Below are 19,930 nucleotides of genomic sequence, written 5' to 3'. Positions count from 1 at the left end.
GGTGCTTTTCCTGGTCTCCCATGGGGTGCAGGGCCCAAGCACCTGGGCCATCCTCCACTGCACTCCCTGGCCACAGCAGAGAGCTGGCCTGGAAGAGGGGCAACCGGGACAGAATCCGGCGCCCCAACCGGGACTAGAACCCGGTGTGCCGGCGCCGCTAGGCGGAGGATTAGCCTAGTGAGCCGCGGCGCCGGCCTCAGAAGTAATAGTTTTACAGGTAAGTCTATTACAGACATGATGGTCTTATGGGTAGGCCTATTAAATTATAATTTCTGAAGAAATTGAATAGTAGATATTGTCAACAGTTCCCAACATTGGATTATACATTATATGCACCTGATAATACTTTATCGCTAGGATCAAGTTTTAAGATGTAAACTTAAAAAAATATATTTTAGGCATGAGCATTTGGAGGTGCATCCTAAACTTCCATGGAACACCTATATCCTCTATCAGAGTGCCTGGGTTGAGTCCAGCTACTTTGCTTCTGATCCAGTTCCTGCTAATGTGCATCTTAGGAGGCAGCAGATGATGGCTCAAGTACTTGGGTTTCTATCACTTTCACAGGAGATGTAAATGGAGTTCTGAGCTCCTGGTTTTGGCTTAGCCCAGACCTGGCTGTTTTATTTGAGGAGTAAGCTGGCAGATGGAAGATCTCTATCTGTCCCTGTTTCTGTCTGTGTGCTTTTCAAATAAAATAAAAATAAATATTTAAAAAATAGATTTTGAATGACAGAGAAACAAATTTAAATGTTCATCACAGCATATATAGTTTCTAACAAACTAGTTAATAATTTGTTGGACAAAGAGGGTAGAATTAATTATTCTATCTCTGGTCCAGTACATGAATTATTTATAAAGATACATAGTAGCCAGGCGATCTTTTGAAATATGATCAATCAAATCTTAACACTCCCTAGTTCAAAGCTTTCATCTATCTTTCCATCACAAAATAAAATACAAAGTCCTTATCAGGTCACCAGGGTCAGGCCCTTTCCCTCTCATGATGTTATCTCCTTTTTTTTTTTTTGATTAAGATTATTTATTTATTTGAAAGAGTCATAGAGAGAGAGAGACGGAGAGGCAAAAGGAGAGGAGAGGACGTCTTCCATCCACTGGTTTACTCCCCAGTTGGCCACAAGGGCCGGAGCTGGGCTTATCTGAAGCCAGGAACCAGGAGCTTCCTCCAAGTCTCTCATGTGGGTGCAGGGGCCCAAGGACTTGGGCCATCTTCTACTGCTTTCCTAGGCCATAGCAGAGAGCTGGACTGAGAGTGGAGCAGCCAGGACTCAAAACGGCACCCATATGGGATGCCGGCACCACAGGCGGCAGCCTTACCCGCTATGCCACAGTGCTGGCCCCGATGATGTCATCTCCTACAGGCTGTTCTTTGATCATTCCACCCTCCAACAGGACACAGCTGTTCATGCCTCAGGACTTCTTTATGCTGCTTGTGCTGTCCCTCTTCTTGGAACACTCCTCCACAGCATGATGCTCCCTCATATAATCTTTTAGGGTCATTCTGCCCTCCCATCATTGTTTATTCCTAAACTTTTTAAGTTTTCCTCATGAAATTTATTATTACTTGGGACTATATCTATTTGCACATTTACTTAGTTTCAGTCTCACCTGAAAGTTTTACAAAGGCAGGATTAAAGTAACTTTGTCTGTCTTACCACAGTACCCGAGCATCCTGGCATACTACCATCAACATAATTGCTAATGATTAATGAGTGCTTACCATATAAAGGCCTTAGTTTCAGCTTTACCACTTCAGAGAGGTTAACTAAGTCACCAAAGGTTTAATAGGTAGGAAGTAACAGAGCTAGGTTTTGAACCTACCAATCTAATTCCACAGCCTGAGCTCACTGTTGTTACATTATTTCCATGTAAATAATATTACTAAAATTTGTGAATAAAAACACTTAGGAATTATCCCAAGACAATGTGCATAAAAATGAATTAGATATAAAGATAAAGTAACATGGTTCCTTAAGGAAACATTTTAATTATCTCCTGATGTCTTCTCCCACAAATAATTTAGCTCAACAAAAAAAGTTAGAAAATTTTCTCCAGTGATCAGATTTACAGAGGTCAGCATTGAGCCAGTGCTGTGGTGTAGCAGGTTAAGCAGCTGTCAGTAGCGCTGGAGTTCCATGTGGGTACCAGTTCAATTCCCAGCTGCTCCACTTCTGATCCAGCTCCCTGCTAATGCACCTGGGACAGTAGCAAAAGACGGCCCAAGTATCTGGGTCCCTGCACCCATGTGATAGACCTGGGTGAAGTTGAATCGCTTTGCTCTGGCTCAGCCCTGGCTGTTGCGGGCATTCGGGGAGTGAGACAGCAGATGCAAGATCCGCACCCCCATCTCTCTCTCTCTCTCCAACTCTGCCTTTCAAATAAAACAAATCTTATTTTATAAATAATCAGCATTATAAATTTCACATTTATAGCACAAAGTGTAAGTACATTAAGTCACCAGATACATTCACTCAGCTAGAAAGAACAGAAGCTCTCTGACAACTGCAGATTACACCTGTGCAAACTGTTACTGCAGAGACTGCTGCATTTAATAAAGTCAACATCTCCAACAGGCTTCTAACTTGCAAATGAATCTCTCTGTAATCTTCAACTTTCTAAAATTCTGAATTTTAAGTGAACTGGAATTTGCTAAAAGCAAATTTGACAGTACAGTGAATGAGCCCAAGACATGTGTGTAATAGAACTGAAAAGTTACTAAAGCCTTAAAATAAAATCATACCTGCTGAATGGGACTCTGTGCCTGAAACAATATTCTTCGTCCTAGTAGTTCTGCAAAGATACATCCGACAGACCAGATGTCAATAGCATTGCTGTAATGACGGCTGCCCATCAGGATTTCCGGAGCCCGATAATACTGAGTAACAACTTCCTGAGTCATATGACGGGATTCATCCAATTCTTCAACTCTGGCCAATCCAAAATCACAAATCTAAACAGGAAAGATAATCAAAATATTATCGAGCAGAAACTACAGCTACAAATGGAAGAGCAAAAACAAAGCAAAACGCCAAAAACTTGGTAGACTTCTGAACTTCTAAAGTTCAATGATACAGGTAGAAAATACTTTATATCAATAAATAATCTGGTCTCAAACATCACTGTTTCTATATAAAATGATGTATCTTAAAAAAATTCTTCCCACAGGGCTGGTGCTATGGCGTAGCAGGTGAAGCCTCCGCCTGCAGTGCCAGCATGCCATATGGGCACCGTTTAGTGTCCCAGCTGCTCCACTTGCAATCCAGCTCTCTGCTATGGCCTGGGAAAGCAATAGAAGATGGCCCAGGGCTGGTGCTGTGGCGCAGCAGGTTAACAACCTGGCCTAAAGTACCAGCATCCCATATGGGTGCTGGTTCAGGTCCTGGCTGCTCCACTTCTGATCCAGCTCTATGCTTGGCCTGGGAAAGCAGTGGAAGATGGCACAAGTCCTTGGGACCCTGCACCCATGTGGGAGACCCAAAGAAGCTCCTGGTTCCTAGCTTTGGATTGGCGCGGTTCCGACCATTGCGGCCAGTTGGGGAGTGAACCATCAGATGGAAGATCTCTTTCTCTCTCTGTCTCTCCTCTCTCTGTGTAACTTTTAAATAAATAAATCTTAAAAACAAACAAAAAAAATTTCTAAAAAAAAAAGAAGAAGAAGAAGAAGATGTCTCAAGTTCTTGGGCCCCTGCACCCATGGAGACCTGGAAGAAGCTCCTGACTCCTGGCTTTGATCAGCGCAGCTCTGGCCATTGTGGCCAACTGGAGAGTGAACCAGCGGATGGAAGACTGCTTTCTTTCTCTTTCTTTTTGCCTCTCCTTCTCTCTGTAACTCTTTCAAATAAGTAAATAAATCTTAAAAAAAATATTCTATTTTCTTCCCAGGACGAGCACGAGAATGCAGGGGGTTAAGTCACTGCCAGGGATGCCAACATCCCCTATAGACACTGGTTCAAGTCCTGGCTGCTCTGCTTCCCATCCAGTTCCCTACTAATGTGCCTGGGAAAGAGTGCAAGAGGGTTTGAGTGCTTGGGCCACTGCAACCATATAGACTGGATGGAGTTCTGAGCTCCTGGCTTGGCCTGGTTCAGGCCCAGCCGCTACGGCCATTTGGGGAGTGAACCAGAGGATGGAAGAACTCTCTCCTCTATGTAACTCTGCCTTTCAAATAAATAAATAAAATCTTAAAAAAAATTCTACCCCTTTTTAATGTTTCCAATTGGCAACTACAGAAAAAAATTAGCTGAATGCACACTTCTAGGTTTAATTACCTATTTTCAATATAGGAAGATATGATAAAGGAGGTGTATCTTTTTCTTGAAGTGGAGTAGCCAGGAGGTGAACCTGCATCCATATAGGATGCCAGCACTGCCGACATGGCTTAACTGGCTGTGCCACAGTGCTGGCCCCAAGGAGGTGTATCTTTTTTGTTTTTTTTGGTAAAGATTTATTCGTTCACTTGAAAGGCAGAGTCACAAAGAGGCAGAGGCAGAGAGAGAGAGAGAGAGTGAGTGAGTCTTCCATCTGCTAGTTCACTCCCCAGATGTGACTCCCAGATTGGTCCTCCATCCTCTGGTTGCAATGGCCGGAGCTGTGCTGATCCAAAGCCGGGAGCCGGGAGCTTCTTCCGGGTCTCCCACGCGGGTACAGGGGCCCAAGAACCTGGGCCATCTTCTACTGCTTTCCCAGGCCATAGCAGAGAGTGGGATCGGAAGTGGAGCAGCAGGGACTCGAACCAGCACCCATAGGGGATGCTGGCACTGCAGGCAGAGGCTTTACCCACTATGCCACAGTGCCAGCCCCAGGAGGTATATCTTAAAGACCTAGGCTAACACTATGTCTACTATCTTTTTTTTTTTTTTTTTTTTTTTTTTTTTTAAGATTAATCTATTTGAAAGGCAGAGGGGAGGAGTAAGGGAGGTTTAGGAGAGCAGATGGTGGAAGGCAATCTTCTATCTGCTTGTTACTCCCAAGTGGCCATAATAGCTACGACTGGGCCAGACTTAAGCCGGCAGCCTAGAACTCCATCTGGGTCTCCCTCACGGGTGGCAGGAGCTCAATATTCAGGCCATCCTCCTCTGCTTTACCAGGTGCATTAGCAAGAAGCTGGATCTGAAATGAGTAACTGGGACTCAAACTGGCACATTTAACATACTTAACATACCTAACTTACGCCCCAATGTGTGCATGCCAAAATGCAGCAGCACAGATGCTAAAGCTAATAAGTGCATTCATGTCTTCACACCACAAATATTTAACTGAGCACTTGTTAACACTTCTGACAGTAGGCCAGAATCTTGAGAATACAGGAATACTTACAAATAAGAAAGATGGTTAACTTCTATGCAGACCTATGAAAAAGTGTTTTCTAGATATTTCTGTTTAACTGAAAGGAATACTAAGTTTTCCAAGTGAGCTATTAATAAACAGCAGCAGTAACACCACCAACTACTGTTTATCTCTAAGAATTAAGATTTTATTGACATTGGGCAAGCAAAACATAAAAAGTAACAGCACTAGCGTTAAGATCAGATAGTAATAGCCATGTAAGCTTCAGTGTTCTAATTTACAAGTCAATATTATCTAAATAAAAAATTATATAAATGATGAAGTAACATTTTAACTTTATTTTCTAACTTCAGGTCTCAGATTAAAATCTTATTTGAAAAAGCGTTTGGCCAGTGCCGTGGCTCACTTGGCTGGTCCTCTGCCTGTGGCATCGGCACCCCAGGTTCTAGTCCCGGTTGGGTCGCCGGGTATTAGTCCTGGTTGCTCCTCTTCAAGTCCAGCTCTCTGCTGTGGCCTGGGAGGGCAGTGGAGGATGGCCCAAGTGCTTGGGTCCTGCACCTGCATGGGAGACCGGGAGGAAGTACCTGGCTCCTGGCTTTGGATCAGCGTAGTACCGGCCGTGGTGGCCACTGGGGGAATGAACCAATGGAAAGGAAGACCTTTCTCTCTGTCTCTCTCTCACTGTCTATAACTCTCTCTCTCTCTTTCTCACTGTCTAAAAAAAAGAAAGAAAAAGAAAAAGGGTTCTGGTAGCTTCAGAAAAAAGCTTGAAAACCACTGCTTATAGAAAACAAAATTTATCTCTAATTTTTGGCAATCTCCTCTTTCTGAGTTGAATTCCCTTTTTTTTCCCCTTTTTTTTTTTAAGATTTTTTTTTTGAAAGGCAGAGCTACAGAGAGGTGGGGGAGGGGGGAAGGCAGGGAGGGAGAGAAGGAGGGAGGGAGGGAGAGAGGGGGGAGGGGTGAGGGGTGAGGGGGAGAGGGGGAGAAGGGGAGGGAGATTGGTCCTCCATCCTCTGGTTCACTCCCCAAATGGCTGCAATGGCTGGAACTGAGCTGATCCGAAGCCAGGAGCTTCCTCCGGGTCTCCCACGTGGATGCAGGGGCCCAAGTGGGCCATCCTCCACTGCTTTCCCAGGCCACGGCAGAGAGCTGGATTGGAAGTGGTGCAGTGGGGACTTGAACTGGCGCCGACATGGGATGCTGACACTGCGGGCGGCGGCCTCACTTGCTATACCACAGCGCTACCTCCCACCCCACCCCCTGCCTTATTTTTCTGATTTGAATTCCTGCACCAGATTAATTCATATGTATTATGTATTATGTGGGGGATAAGTCAGTATGCATCCAATGTTTTTTAGTTTTTATTTATTTGAAAGGCAGAGAGACAGAGACAGAGACCTTCCATTTGCTGATTCACTCCTCTAAAGCCCACGACATCTAGGGTTGGGGTGGGCCAAAGCCAAGAACTCAGAACTCAGTCTGGGTTTCTTTATGGGTGGCAGGGACCCAGGTACTTGCATCACCTGCTGACCACCAGGGTGTGCAGTGACAGGAAACTAGTAAACTGGGAGCAGAGCCAGGACTTGAATTCAGGCACTCCAACATGGATACAGCTGCCCCAAGCAACTTCTTAACCACTGTGCCAAATGCCTACACTGAAACCAACATCTTTAAAACTTAACAGTGAAAGAAATTCTCCATCAAACAGAAAAACTATAATACAACAATAAAAAACATATATCATGTCCTCCCAAAGGGTTGAGTTCACATAACATATTAGTATTTTAAAAACTCTTTTATTTGGCCATAACTTTTAGGATAATCTTTAAACCAAACCAAACCAAAGAAGTTAAATTGTTCTATTTTGGGACAGGCATTGTGGTGTAGTGATAAGCTGGTTCTTGGGATGTCTGCTCCCTGTATTGGAGTAGCTGAATTCAAATCTCACCTCCACTTGCAATTCAGTTTCCTACGAATGCACACTCTAGGAGGCAGCAGGTGATACAGCTCAAGTGCTGGAGTCCCTCCCACCCACCAACATGGGAGACCTGTATGGAGTTCCTGGCTCTTGGCTTTGGCCTGGTTCTGGCTGTTGTGGGTATTTGGGGAGTGAAGCAGTGAATGGGAGAAATCTTTCACTCTGCCTTTCAAACACATAAACAAACAAATAAATCTTTACAAGATGTATGGGGGCCAACATTGTGGAAAGTAGGTTAAGCTGCCGCCTATGACTCCAGCATCCCATATCAGAGTACCAGTTCAATTCCTAGCTGCTCCACTTCTGCTTGGAGAAGCCATGGAAGGCGGCCCAGTCTTTGACTCCTGCCACCCACATTGGAGATCTGGAAGTAGTTCCAGGTTCCTGAGTTTGGCATGAGCCAGCAGATGGAATATCTTTCTCTCTTTTTTTAAGATTTATTTATCTATTTGAGAGGTAGAGTCAGAGAGAGAGGCAGAAGTCTTCCATGCACTGGTTTACTCCCCAACTGGCTGCAATGGCCGCTGCTGCGCCGATCCGAAGCCAGGAGCCAGGAGTTTTTCCGGGTGTCCCACATGGGTGCAGGGGCCCAAAGACTTGGGCCATCTTCCACTGTTTTCCCAGGCCACAGCAGAGAGCTGGATCGGAAGAGGAGCAGGCAGGACATGAACCAGTGCCACAGGTGGGGAGGCTTAACCCACTATGCCACAGCACTAGTCCCATATTTTTCTCTCTCTCTCCCTATTACTCTTTCAAAATAAATTTTAAAATCTTAAAAAAAGAGAGTACTAATTTAAAAGAAGATTTTGTTACAATTATCTTCAGGGAATCTGTACATTTGAGAAGAATTGTATCTAGTCTAGCACTCTACTCTGGCTTTTTAAAAATAAGCCTTCTAAGATATGTCAAAGCAGCAGAGCAGAATTTCAGTTTCTTCTCATCTCTGTGTTATGTATTTACAAGTGACATTTTCTTATAGTTATCAATTCATGCAGCCAGGGGTTACAATACCATAATAACAGACAATTAGGAAAATGGGTTTTAAGCAGTTAATAACATCAAACATGGCAGGTTATATACAAAGTCCATTGTGAAGACCTCTAACCAAAAACCAAAATAAGAAACTGGCTTAAATTGTCAAAAGACTGATTTGCTAGGAATAGAACAAAGAATTTAAATATACATGTTTTTTTTTTTTTAAAAAAGATTTATTGTTTATTTGAAAGACAGAGTTACAAAGTGAGGTCTTCCATCTGCTGGTTCACTCCCAGATGGCTAAAACGGCTGGAGCTGTGCCGATCCGAAGCCAGGAGCCAGGAGTTTCTTTCGGGTCTCCCACGTGGGTGCAGGGGCCCAAGGACTTGGGTCATCTTCTATTGCTTTCCCAGGCCATAGCAGAAAGCTGGATCGGAAGAGGAGCAGCCAGGACTAGAACCACTGCCTATATGGGATGCCAGTGCTTCAGGCCAGGGCTTTATTTAACCCGCTGCGCCACAGTGCCGGCCCCAATATATATGGTTTTAACTTTTTTATTGTTAAAGATTAAAAGGGGTAAAGGGATAAACTATAAGCTCTTTTTAAAAAGTGAAAAGTGGGGGCAAGCATTGTGGCACAGATTATACTACAGGTTGTGTCGCCGGCATCACCAATAGGAATGCTGGTTTGAGTCCCAGCTGCTCTGGTTTGAATCCCAGTTGTTCTGTTTCTTATCCAGCTCTCTGCCAATGGCCTAGGAAGGCAGTGGATAATGGCCCAAGTACTTGGGCCCCTGCCACCCATGGGGGAAACCTAGAGTGAGTTCTAGGTTCTTGGCTTCAGTCTGCACCAGCCCCAGCCACTGCAGCCATGGGCGGAAGTAGAACAGCAATGGAAGACCTCTACCTTTCAAATAAATAGTTTTAAAAGGACAAAAAAAAAAAAGGTGCAAAGTGGGGTGTGTGTTTGGCACAGGGTTAGGAAACCGCTTGGCAAACCTGCACCCCATATCAGAATTAGTGGGTTTGGGTTCTAGCTCTGCTCCCAATTTCAGCCTTCTGCTAAAGTGCACCTTAGGAGACAGCTCAAGTACTTGGATTCCACCCACGCCTGGAGACCTGGATTGAGTTGTAAGATTCCTGGCTTTGGCCTGGTACAACCCTGGCTGTTGTAGGCATTTGAGGAGTCAACCAGTAGATGGAAGATATCTGTCTGTCTCTGTTTTCATCAGTCTTTTAAATAAAAAATGAAAATAAAATTTTAAAAAAGTAAAAAGTTACAAGTGGATGAAATCAAAGATGTATGTAAGGAATATTTACTTCAGTAGAATTGGGGGGGGCAGTCACCTTCTCTGTGGAAAAAGAATGAACTATAATAATCAGTTATTTCAGGAAAAATATGAAAAGCAGGTTTTTAATCTTTCTAGAGTTTAAAAAGGGTCACAGCTCTTTAAGGCCACAATGAAGAGCAAATTTTCATTCATAAGCCGTATAAACCTACCTTCTTTTAAACAGAATTGGCACACTGTTCAAAGAAAGCTTTTAAAATTAAAAACAGAAATTTCAAAGAGGGAGGTGCCTTTCTCTGAAGGGAGGAGAGAACCTCCACTTTGACTATGACCGTGTCTAAACAAGATAAGAGTCGGAGAACTCAAGGGGCTTCCATAGCCTTGGAAACTCATGACTGGTGCATAGGGAGATTACTGATGCCATAAACAGGAGTGTCAATTTGTAAAGTCAACAACAGGAGTCACTGTGCACTTACTCCTCATGTAGGATCTCTGTCCTTAATGTGCTGTACACTGAGGCGTAATGCTATAATGAGTACTCAAACAGTATATTTCACTTTGTGTTTCTATGGGGGTGCAAACGATTGAAATCTTTACTTAATGTACACTAAACTGATCTTCTGTAAAAAAAAAAAAAAAAAAAAAAAAAAAGAAATTATCAATTCCCAACTTGACTCTCACTGGGATTAAACATGACAATAGGTCTGATCTGATTTCATCATCATTTAAAAAAAATCATCTATTATTTTTCACTTTATGTTTCTGTGTGGGAGCAAACTGTTGAAATCCTTACTTAAGGTATACTAAGCTGATCTTCTGTATATTAAGATAATCGAAAATGAATCTTGATGTGAATGAAAGGGGAGAGGGAGTGGGAAAGGGGAGGGTTGTGGGTGGGAGGGACGGTATGGGGGGGGAAGCCATTGTAACCCATGAGTCGTACTTTGGAAATTTATATTCATTAAATAAAAGATTAAAAAAAATTAAAAACAGAAATTTATTTACATACTTCACACTTGCTTAATTTAACTGCCAACAATCTAAGTAATAATGATAGTCTTGATTACTTTTAAAGTAGGAACATTTAAAAAAGTTTTCCTTTTCAAATATGTCAATTGAAGTGGCAAAAATATTTACTGTTGACTGATGCACCATGTAGTACAATAGCTCCTCAGCTACTTTAAGTGGTAAGTGGTAAGGTTAAGTGGGCTTTTTATTTGGCTACTTAGAGATGACACAACTTTAGGAAGGCCCTTATTTCTGATTTCTAGGATGGGGGAAAATATGGTGGAATAGGAATTCTGTATTAGAGGCAGAGAAATGCACAGAAGTGGATTTTGCTGCTTGTAAGTGAGCAGTGTTACTAGGGAGAGAAGTAAAATTGGTGACTTGAGATTTTGGGACTACTAAATATAATTAATCCTGAAATCAATTCTTCTTTGGAGAAGTAACTGAGGAGTGGTTACTATATATTGTGGAAATATATTTGACATGTGGTTAGCATTTTCACTTTTCAATGTTTCTGCTTCCTCCTTTGCTACTTTAGTCAAACAGCATAAAGAAATGTTAACAGTGTAAAATATAGTCTTCCCAAAAGCCATACTTCATTCTCAGAAAAAAGAGCTTATTGGTCTTTTAATATTTTTTCCTGATACACATTTCCTTTAATAATGGAACAATCTGAAAAGAAGGCACCTTGTTTACTCTTTCTAGTCACATTATAATTCCAATTTCTAAGTTTCCAAAACACAGGCAAAATATCATTAAAAAACATGAGCTAAGACTACAGATTAGTTATCAGGGCTATGACTGATATTGCCAGAGAAAACTGAGTTCTTTAATTTTTGGTAGTTATGAGGATAAGCTTAACTATTTATTCCACAAAAGCATGTTGTTCTTAGCCTTCTTTAAGGTGAAATTCTTATTTTTCTCAGATATTTAAATAAACTAAAAAAGCTACCTTTAGAACACAGTTGCTGTTCACAAGCAGATTCCCTGGCTTAATGTCTCGATGTAAAATGCCAGCTGAATGGAGATATTTCAAACCTGAAATAACAAACATATTTATTGCAGACATTTAATTATTTTTATTTACTCAGTTTGGAAAAAAAAAAACTTGAAAGAAACAGAATTTAAAATTGTTCCCTAAATAACTACACAATGAACATTATTAAAAATATTATTAGTGTTACATCCAAAAAACTAATTTTGCCAGAGTAAAATAAAGTCTCATCAGAGGTCTATGCACTTTGGAGACAATGTCTATAATTCAAAAGATTATGTAGGCTTAAATACAGATAAGCTTCTCAGGCACAGGGGTTAAGAATGATCACACTAACATCTTTGAATTGCTCATCAGTGTGACTGCTAGAGATCTGTTACTCACTCTGCACCTGCTCTAACAGATTCCATTAACAGGGAGACCTTCCCAAGACAGATTTTTCACTGCTACAACAAAATTCAGGAAACGCCCAGATTGTCAGTAATATTCTTTACCACTTTTAAAATATTTTTGACATAAGGGCCGACACTGTGGCGCAGCAGGTTAAAGCCCTGGCCTGAATCGCCGGCATCTCATATGGGGGCCGGTTCTAGTCCTGGCTGCTCCTCGTCCGATCCAGCTCTCTGCTAAGGCCTGGGAAAGCAGTAGAAGATGGCCCAGGTCCTTGGGCCCCTGCACCCGTGTGGGAGACCTGGAAAAAGCTCCTGGCTTTGGATTGGCACAGCTCCAGCCATTGTGGCCATCTGGGGAGTGAACCAGCGGATGGAAGACCTCTCTCTCTCTACCTTCTGTAACTGTCTTTCAAATAAATAAAAGAAATCTTTAAAAAAATATTTTTGACATAAAAGACTGGGGGCTTCAGCTTCATGGCTGAGTCTCTCTCTCTTTTTTTTTTTTTAAATAAAATGTAACAAATCACACTTTTCTCAAGTGTGAGAAGAGCCAATATCCTTCCCATTTCCCTCTGCCATAGAATAGCAACAAATTTATTGGCGGTAAATTTTCTAGCTTTAATACTGCTCATATGTTTTAATTCTTTTGGCAGATGTCTTGAAATCTCTATTAAGAATCTATTGATTCTGTGAATTCTGTCGGGGCAGAAAATGTTTTACTAGGTAAGACTACTCTGTCAGCATAACAAGTCTCCATTTCTAACAACAAAATTCTGAAGGACACAACTGATGGCCAGAAGAGGCATCAGTAAGGTTGGCCCAAATAATTTTATCAGGCAAGTCCATGCTCTTAATCCCCTAGCTTGGAGTTAATCAACTGCCCTCTTCTATCAGTCTTTCTCATCTGCTTTGGTTTTAAGGGCCATTTTGTTTCTCCAGAGTTGGATTCAGCCATGTAGGTGCCAATATTCTGGCAATGTAGATGGTTTTTAACTTAGTCACAAGATGCCAAATGCTCCTAATCTATCAAGAATTCAAGACTGTTTAATGGATTTGAAACAAATCATTCTGCTTGTTTACCTTAGTAGATTAACTCACTCAACTATCTAATGAACTTGGCAGGGTCTTCTCTTCCATCACTGAAAGTGAGTACTATTTGACCACCTTTACACATCATTCTTATTTAACATCAGATATAACAATTATGAAATATACTTTGGCAAAAAAAAAGTCTTTGAGGAAGAAAACTTGAAAGATCAGATGAAAAACAAAACATTTCATTTATACCATGACATTGCCTTTTCCTTCATAAAGAAAATCTTACCTCGCAAAATCTGATAAAGAAAAACTTTGACATGATCTGAGCTGAGTGGTTGAGGAGACACAATAATTTTATGTAGGTCACTCTGCATCAATTCTGTGACAACGTATCTTGAGGTTTTTATGTTAAGGAGAGTTTAGAGAATTCAGCCCCCAATTCTCTCAAAGTAGTCACCAGATCTAGAGAATAACCTTGATTCTCAAGGATGGAAAAGTTTAGGAAAAGAAAGCTTGTAGATGGTACGACAGAGGTGAAAACTTCAGCCCGCACAAGATAAAACATTGCCAAAATGAAAAGAATTTATATTTAAAAGTTAGCAGAAGTAAACAACCAAATGATTTCCTTATAATCAGCATTATAAAAGAGACAACCAAAGGTAAACATTTTAAAAAACAGCCAGGCCAGGAAAAGTGTGAAGACCAAACAGTTTCAAGGTCTACTCAGAGGTGTTAATGCAGTATTCAAACATAAGAAGACTGGTGATCTCACCCTAGGCAACCATGGCACCAACAGAAAAGATCACAACCAATCCATCAACGGTGGCTTAAGCTTTAATTTTAAAATGATGGTACTAATCCCAAACACATAAAAAGATGACTTCAAATCCAAATTTCTCTACAATCTTAACATGCTTATTCTTTTATTTTTTCAATAACTTTGTATGTTATGAACCCTATCCCCCTTATGCAATTCAAGGTTGCTATCCTTGCTACTTTGTCATATCCCCATGGTTTTGTTCAAACAACACATGGCAGTCTATCAAAGGCTAGAGCCCAAGAGCCATACAAATGGCCCTTGCTTACATCAGTGTTAAACATGAAAGAACTGGTTTTTGCCAAAGGTAGAATGGAAGACACTGGTCTCTGACCTTGCCTGCAATTAAGAACTCATTAAGTTTGGGTGAATTTATGACTTAAGTATAACCCTAAGACAATTTTTAATTTAATGTTTTAACAAAAAAAAAAAAAAAAAAGCAGAAAACTAGGTGAGTTGGGAGCAAGAAGAATTAAAAATGATAGCATTTTAAAACTCCCTCTTCCTGGGGCCGGTGCCGTGGCTCACTTGGTTAATCCTCCGCCTGCGGTGCTGGCATCCCATATGGGTGCTGGGTTCTAGTCCTGGCTGCCCCTCTTCCAGTCCAGCTCTCTGCTGTGGCCCGGGAAGGCAGTAGAGGATGGCCCAAGTGCTTGGGCCCCTGCACCCGCATGGGAGACCAGGAAGAAGCACCTGGCTCCTGGCTTCGATTGGCACAGCGCTGGCCGTAGTGGCCATTTGGGGAATCAACGGAAGGAAGACCTTTCTCTCTCTCTCACTGTCTATAACTCTGTCAAAAGAAAACAAACAAACAAAAAAACACAACTCCCTCTTCCTCGGAGCAATTTTTTTTCTTCAAGTAACAGTAAGATACCAAATTTCTCCTCCTTCATGAGTTATTCTAAGTTTCCACTGTTGGTTCTCTCCTCTTAACAACACTTAATACTGAAACGCCCCAGGGCTTGCTCTTTGCTTCCTGGGTACCTGGCTCTAGTCCCATGCCTTTAAATAATATCCATGTTAGACTTCCAAATTTAAATCTCTAGTTAATTTTCGTTAAGTGTAGACATACACCAACCAAACTGCTTATTCTTCATCTCTGTTGGATGCTTAACTGACATTTCGAACTAACATGTGCAGTACTAATTTTGATCTTTCCTCTACCACTTTCTTGCTGCAGGCTTTCCCACAGCAAACCCAGTTTTTTCCAGATTAAATTTTATCCATACCACAAACCAGAAACCTTGGAGTCACCCTTGATTTTTCTCTCAATTTCTCCCTACTTCTACTCTATCAGAAATTCCTGTCAGTTTCATCCTCAAAATTTAGTATTAGGCTACTTCTTATCATGTCCACTGTTATCAACCTGGTCCAAGACCCCTACATTTCTAAAACACAGCAGCTGAGAAAATTTTTTAGTATAATGTTGTTTATATACTGACATTTACTTTATGATACAGAAAATAAAATTTTAAGATTTTTAACACTCTTAGATATTTTAATCTTAGCTTTTATCATTCAGATTCTTTCCAAAGAAATGCATTTAACCTCATAATGAAAGTAAGGAAATGAGATCTGGTACGTACCATTTCCTTGTAAGTTGGTTTTTAATGACGTTACAATTATTCTGTAAAGCAATATATAACTAAAATGTGATAGCATGAGGATTATACTTAGTTTTCTTCTTGGCAGTTTTTATTTAACTTCTAAGAATTTTCAAACACAGAAAATCTGAAAACATTAAAAGTGACTACCTATGGCCAGCGTCACGGCTCAATGGGCTAATCCTCCGCCTGCGGCGCTGGCACACCGGGTTCTAGTCCCAGTCGGGGTGCGGGATTCTGTCCTGGTTGCCCCTCTTCCAGGCCAGCTCTCTGCTATGGCCCAGGAGTGCAGTGGAGGATGGCCCAAATCCTTGGGCCCTGCACCCACATGGGAGACCAGGAGAAGCACCTGGCTCCTGCCTTCGGATCAGTGCGGTGCACCGGCCACAGCGTGCCGGCTGCGGCGGCCATTGAAGGGTGAACCAATGGCAAAAGGAAGACCTTTCTGTCTCTCTCTCTCACTGTCCACTCTGCCTGTCAAAAAAAATAATAAAATAAATAAATAAATAAATGTGACTACCTATATATACCTACCATCCACATTGGATACTTATTTGCTTTATCATACATTTATCTATTGCTCTTTCACATCAATTCATCTAAATTTTTGGATGCACTTCACAGAATAGGCTGAATTATATCACTCTTATGCAAAACCTTCCATTTCATTTTCAGGTAAAGTCAAATCCTTACAGCAGCTATACAGGGTCATATATGATCTGGTCTTCTTACTCTCACTCTCCTATCTCTTTTCCTCCTGGCTTTTCTCTGAACTCCAATCATAAATCTTTGCTTTAACTGTTCTCTCTGCTGGGATTACAATTCCAGACATCTATTTAGCCAACTCTTTCATTTCCTTTGTATTTTTGCTGAAATACTATCTTTCAAATGAAGCAGATGTTGACTAGTCTAATGCTGTGTCTTGCGTTTCCTATCCAATTGCTACTCCCAGCACATTGTTCTTTTTCCATTAGTATTTATCATACCATCCTGTCTAATTTACTTATGTTTATTGGTTGTTGTAGACCTATCACTACTTCAAGGTTTTTTCACCCTGTTTATAAATCTGTCCCTAACTCTCAGAATAATGCCTGCATTCAGTAAACTATAAATATCTCAATGAGCGAACTAATATATTTAAGCACCTAGGAGGTTATAGGCACTGTACTTAGTATTTTAAATATATCATCTCATCTAGTTTTCAGGGCATCTCTGCAAGAAGTTGGTGGCACTCCATTTATAGATGAGGAAACTGAAGGTAAGCCAACTAATAAATGTTACACAATAGTGGTTTATTTCATTTTTAAAACATTATTTATTTGAAAGTCAGAGTTACAGAGAAGGAGGGAGGGGGGAGAGAGAGAGAGAGAGAAAGAGAGAGAGAGAGAGAAAGAGAGAGATCTCCCATTGGCTGATTCACTCCACAAATAGCTAGAACAGCCAGAGCTGGGCCAGGCTGAAGCCAGGGGCCAGGCTGAAGCCAGGAGCCAGGAGCTTCATTGGGGTTTTCCAGGTGGGTGGCAAGGGCCCAAACACTTGGGTCATCATCTTCCACTGCTTTTTCCAGGCCATTAGCAGAGAACTGTAGCAGTCAGTACAAAAACTGACACCCATATGGGATGCCAGTAGTATCAGAGGCATTTGATTTACCCATCTACCCAAGTAGCAAAGTTTAGATTTCACATGTTTAAAATTGCTTCAATGGCACTCCATAAGTTTAATTTCTTTTCTTCTTTCTGAGCAACATTTAAAAAACTATAAGAAAATCTATTAAATGTTTACTGTGTCCTTTACAGATGAACTTCAGTGAATAAATGCAAATAGAAAGTAGAGTTAGGAAAAGGAAAAATCACTGTTCTGCAGTTTCTATGAAATCACAGATCAGACCAACAATGGCTGGTAAAAAAAAAACTAAAAGAGATGAGGAAGAATCTGACATCAACTCGATATACCAATTTTAGCATTACTTAACATGGATCAAGATACTGTGCCCTGGGGATATGTACATCGCTACCTACCAAAGTATTAATGTCTAAGAAAACTTAATTTGAATAATCAATCCTCTAACACTGCAATCACGGGTTTATTACAAATATGGGGGTTCGGCACTGTGGTACAGTGGGTTAAAGCCCTGGCCTGGGGCACCGGCATCCCATATGGGCACTGGTTCTAGTCCTGGCTGCTGCTCTTCTGATCCAGCTCTCTGCTAAGTAAGGCCTGGGAAAGCCGTAGAGAATGGCGCAACTCCTTGGGCCCCTGTACCCGCATGAGACCTGGAGGATCCTGGCTCCTGGCTTCGGATTGGCGCGGCTCTGGCTGTTGAGGTCATCTGGGGAGTGAACCAGCGGATGGAAGACCTCTCTCTGTCTCTACCTCTCTCTGTAACTGTATTTCAAATAAAAAAAAAAGGGGGGGGGAATGAAAAACAAGCCACCATGAAGAAGCAACCAGTCAAACACAGAATGTAGGCCACTGTTCACAAAAAATTTCTCCAACAAATCAATGACACAGCTCCCAAAAAATGTATCTGAAGAGGGGAAGGCAGGCAGGAATGTTTGAGATCTTTAAAAAGAGACTCAAGAGATACAATATAGAGGTTGGTGCTATAGTACAGCAGGTTAAAGACCTGGCCTGCAGCACCCGCATCCCATATGGGTGCCGGTTTGAGTACTGGCTGCTCCACTTCCAATCCAGCTCCCTGCTAACGCACGTGGGATGCAGTGGAAGATGGCCCAGGTCCTTGGGCCCCTGCACCCACATGGGAGACCTGGATGAAGCTCCTGGCTCCTGGCTTCAGATCAGCTCAGCTCTGGCCATTGCAGCCATTGGGGAGTGAACCAGTGGATGGAAGACTTCTCTCTCTCTGTCTCTATCTCTCTCTGTAACACTTTCAAATAAGTAAAATTAAAAAAAAAAAAAGAGAGAGAGATATGATATCCAAATACAAAATCTGTGTACTTTGTTTAGATCCTAATTCAAAAAGAGGTTTTTGAGATATTAAGAAATTAGCTAACTTTATTCGGTGTAATAATGGAAAAACGATTATTTTTTCAAGTCCTTAAGAGTTAGAAATGTATATTTATGTATTTATAGGTAAAATAATGTTTGGGATCTACGTTAAACTATCCCAGCTCTCCTTTCCCTCTCCCTAACAAAAAGGGATAAAAATACTGAAACTGGCAAGATGATTAACATTGTTATAGCTGGGCAATGAATATATGAGAGTTGTTGTAACCACTGTTTGTCTCTACTTTCATGTATTTTTGAAAATCTCTGGGGCTGGTGCTGTGGCACAGCACTTTAAAGCCTTGGCCTGCAGTGCTGGCATCCCATATGGCTGTGCCACTTCTGATCCAGCTCCTTGCTAATGCACCTGGGAAAGCAGCGGAGGACAGCCGAAGTTGTTAGGCCTCTGCACCCATGCTTGGGAGACCTGAAGAAGCTCTTGGTTCCTGGCTTAGGCCTGGCCCAGTACTGGTCACTGTGGCCATTTGGGGAGTGAACCAGTGGATAGAAGACCTCTCTGTGTTTCTACCTTTCAATAAATAAAATAAATCTTGAAAAAAAAAAAAAAAGAAGAAAATTTCTGTTAATAGTCTTTTTCTAATTTCATTGTAGAAAACTGAGGAACACAAAGAATACAGAAACCACTTAGAATCCTCTCTCTTTAAATCAACCTATATAATTTTGATGAAAATAATGTGTATACCTATATATGCTAAAATATACTTAAATAATATGCTTATTATAAATCATACATATCATAAATAATAAAACAATTATTAATCAACAAATCAATTCATTAAAATTAGTAATCAATCATCAATAAAATAAGTAATAATTTATTGATAATATAATTATTATAAATAATAACATGGATTTGCAGCCTTAATAAAATATAAACATATAAATAAAAAATAAGAGGACCCTGGCAGTTAATGGTCTAATAAAGCAAGATTTTTATGACTGTATAGTGTTTTAATGTGTGGGTATAAGTCACTTAATCCATCATTGTTGAAAATCTGTTACTTTTTTTTATATTTAAATAACCCTGGGATAAACATCCTAAAAGTATGCTATTTTGGGGGACTGGCGCTGTGGTGTAGTGAGAAAAGCCGCCATCTACAGTGCCAGCATCCCATATGGGCGCCAGTTTGAGTCTCAGCTGCTCCACTTGTGATCCAGCTCTCTGCTATGGCCTGAGAAAGCAGTGGAAGATGGCCCAGGTTCTTGGGCCCCTGCACCTGTGTGGGAGACTCAGAAGCAGCTCCTGGTTCCTGATTGGCTCAGTTCCGGCCATTGCTGCCAACTGGGGAGTGTACCAGCAGATGGACGACCTCTCTCTCTCTCTCTCTTTGCCTCACTTTCTATCTCTGTGTAACTGTTTCAAATAAGTTTAAAATAAAAAAGTATGCTATTTTCATTATTTACTGATTATTCCTAATGATTGATTCCTTGAAGTAGAATTATGATGTCAAAGCAGGAATTTACCTAAATGTGTGTATGTATAATATTTAAAATACTGT

General features: G+C 41.2%; 1 protein-coding gene across 6 annotated transcripts in view; it reads right to left on the bottom strand.

Annotated features, from left to right (window-relative positions):
* Nucleotides 1-19,930, bottom strand: part of NLK (nemo like kinase) — a 188,186-nt gene that overhangs the window by 31,718 nt on the left and 136,538 nt on the right. For all 6 annotated transcript variants that reach the window (XR_519262.5, XM_089317474.1, XM_089317473.1 and 3 more), the window contains 3 exons: nt 13,270-13,376; nt 11,512-11,597; nt 2,762-2,971 (listed from right to left, as the gene is read on the bottom strand). Coding sequence is in view for 5 of the 6 variants with exons in the window: in XM_089317474.1 (XP_089173600.1) it covers nt 2,762-2,971; nt 11,512-11,597; nt 13,270-13,376 (403 nt within the window). In the remaining variant the exon portion in view is untranslated. The remainder of the gene's footprint in view (nt 1-2,761; nt 2,972-11,511; nt 11,598-13,269; nt 13,377-19,930) is intronic.

The sequence above is a fragment of the Oryctolagus cuniculus genome, chromosome 17, assembly GCF_051225735.1.
Source record: "Oryctolagus cuniculus isolate XC-2025 breed Fujian yellow rabbit chromosome 17, ASM5122573v1, whole genome shotgun sequence".
Taxonomy (NCBI): Eukaryota; Metazoa; Chordata; class Mammalia; order Lagomorpha; family Leporidae; genus Oryctolagus; species Oryctolagus cuniculus.
Note: the sequence above shows the minus strand (reverse complement) of the source record. Positions and strands in the feature narration are given on the sequence as shown.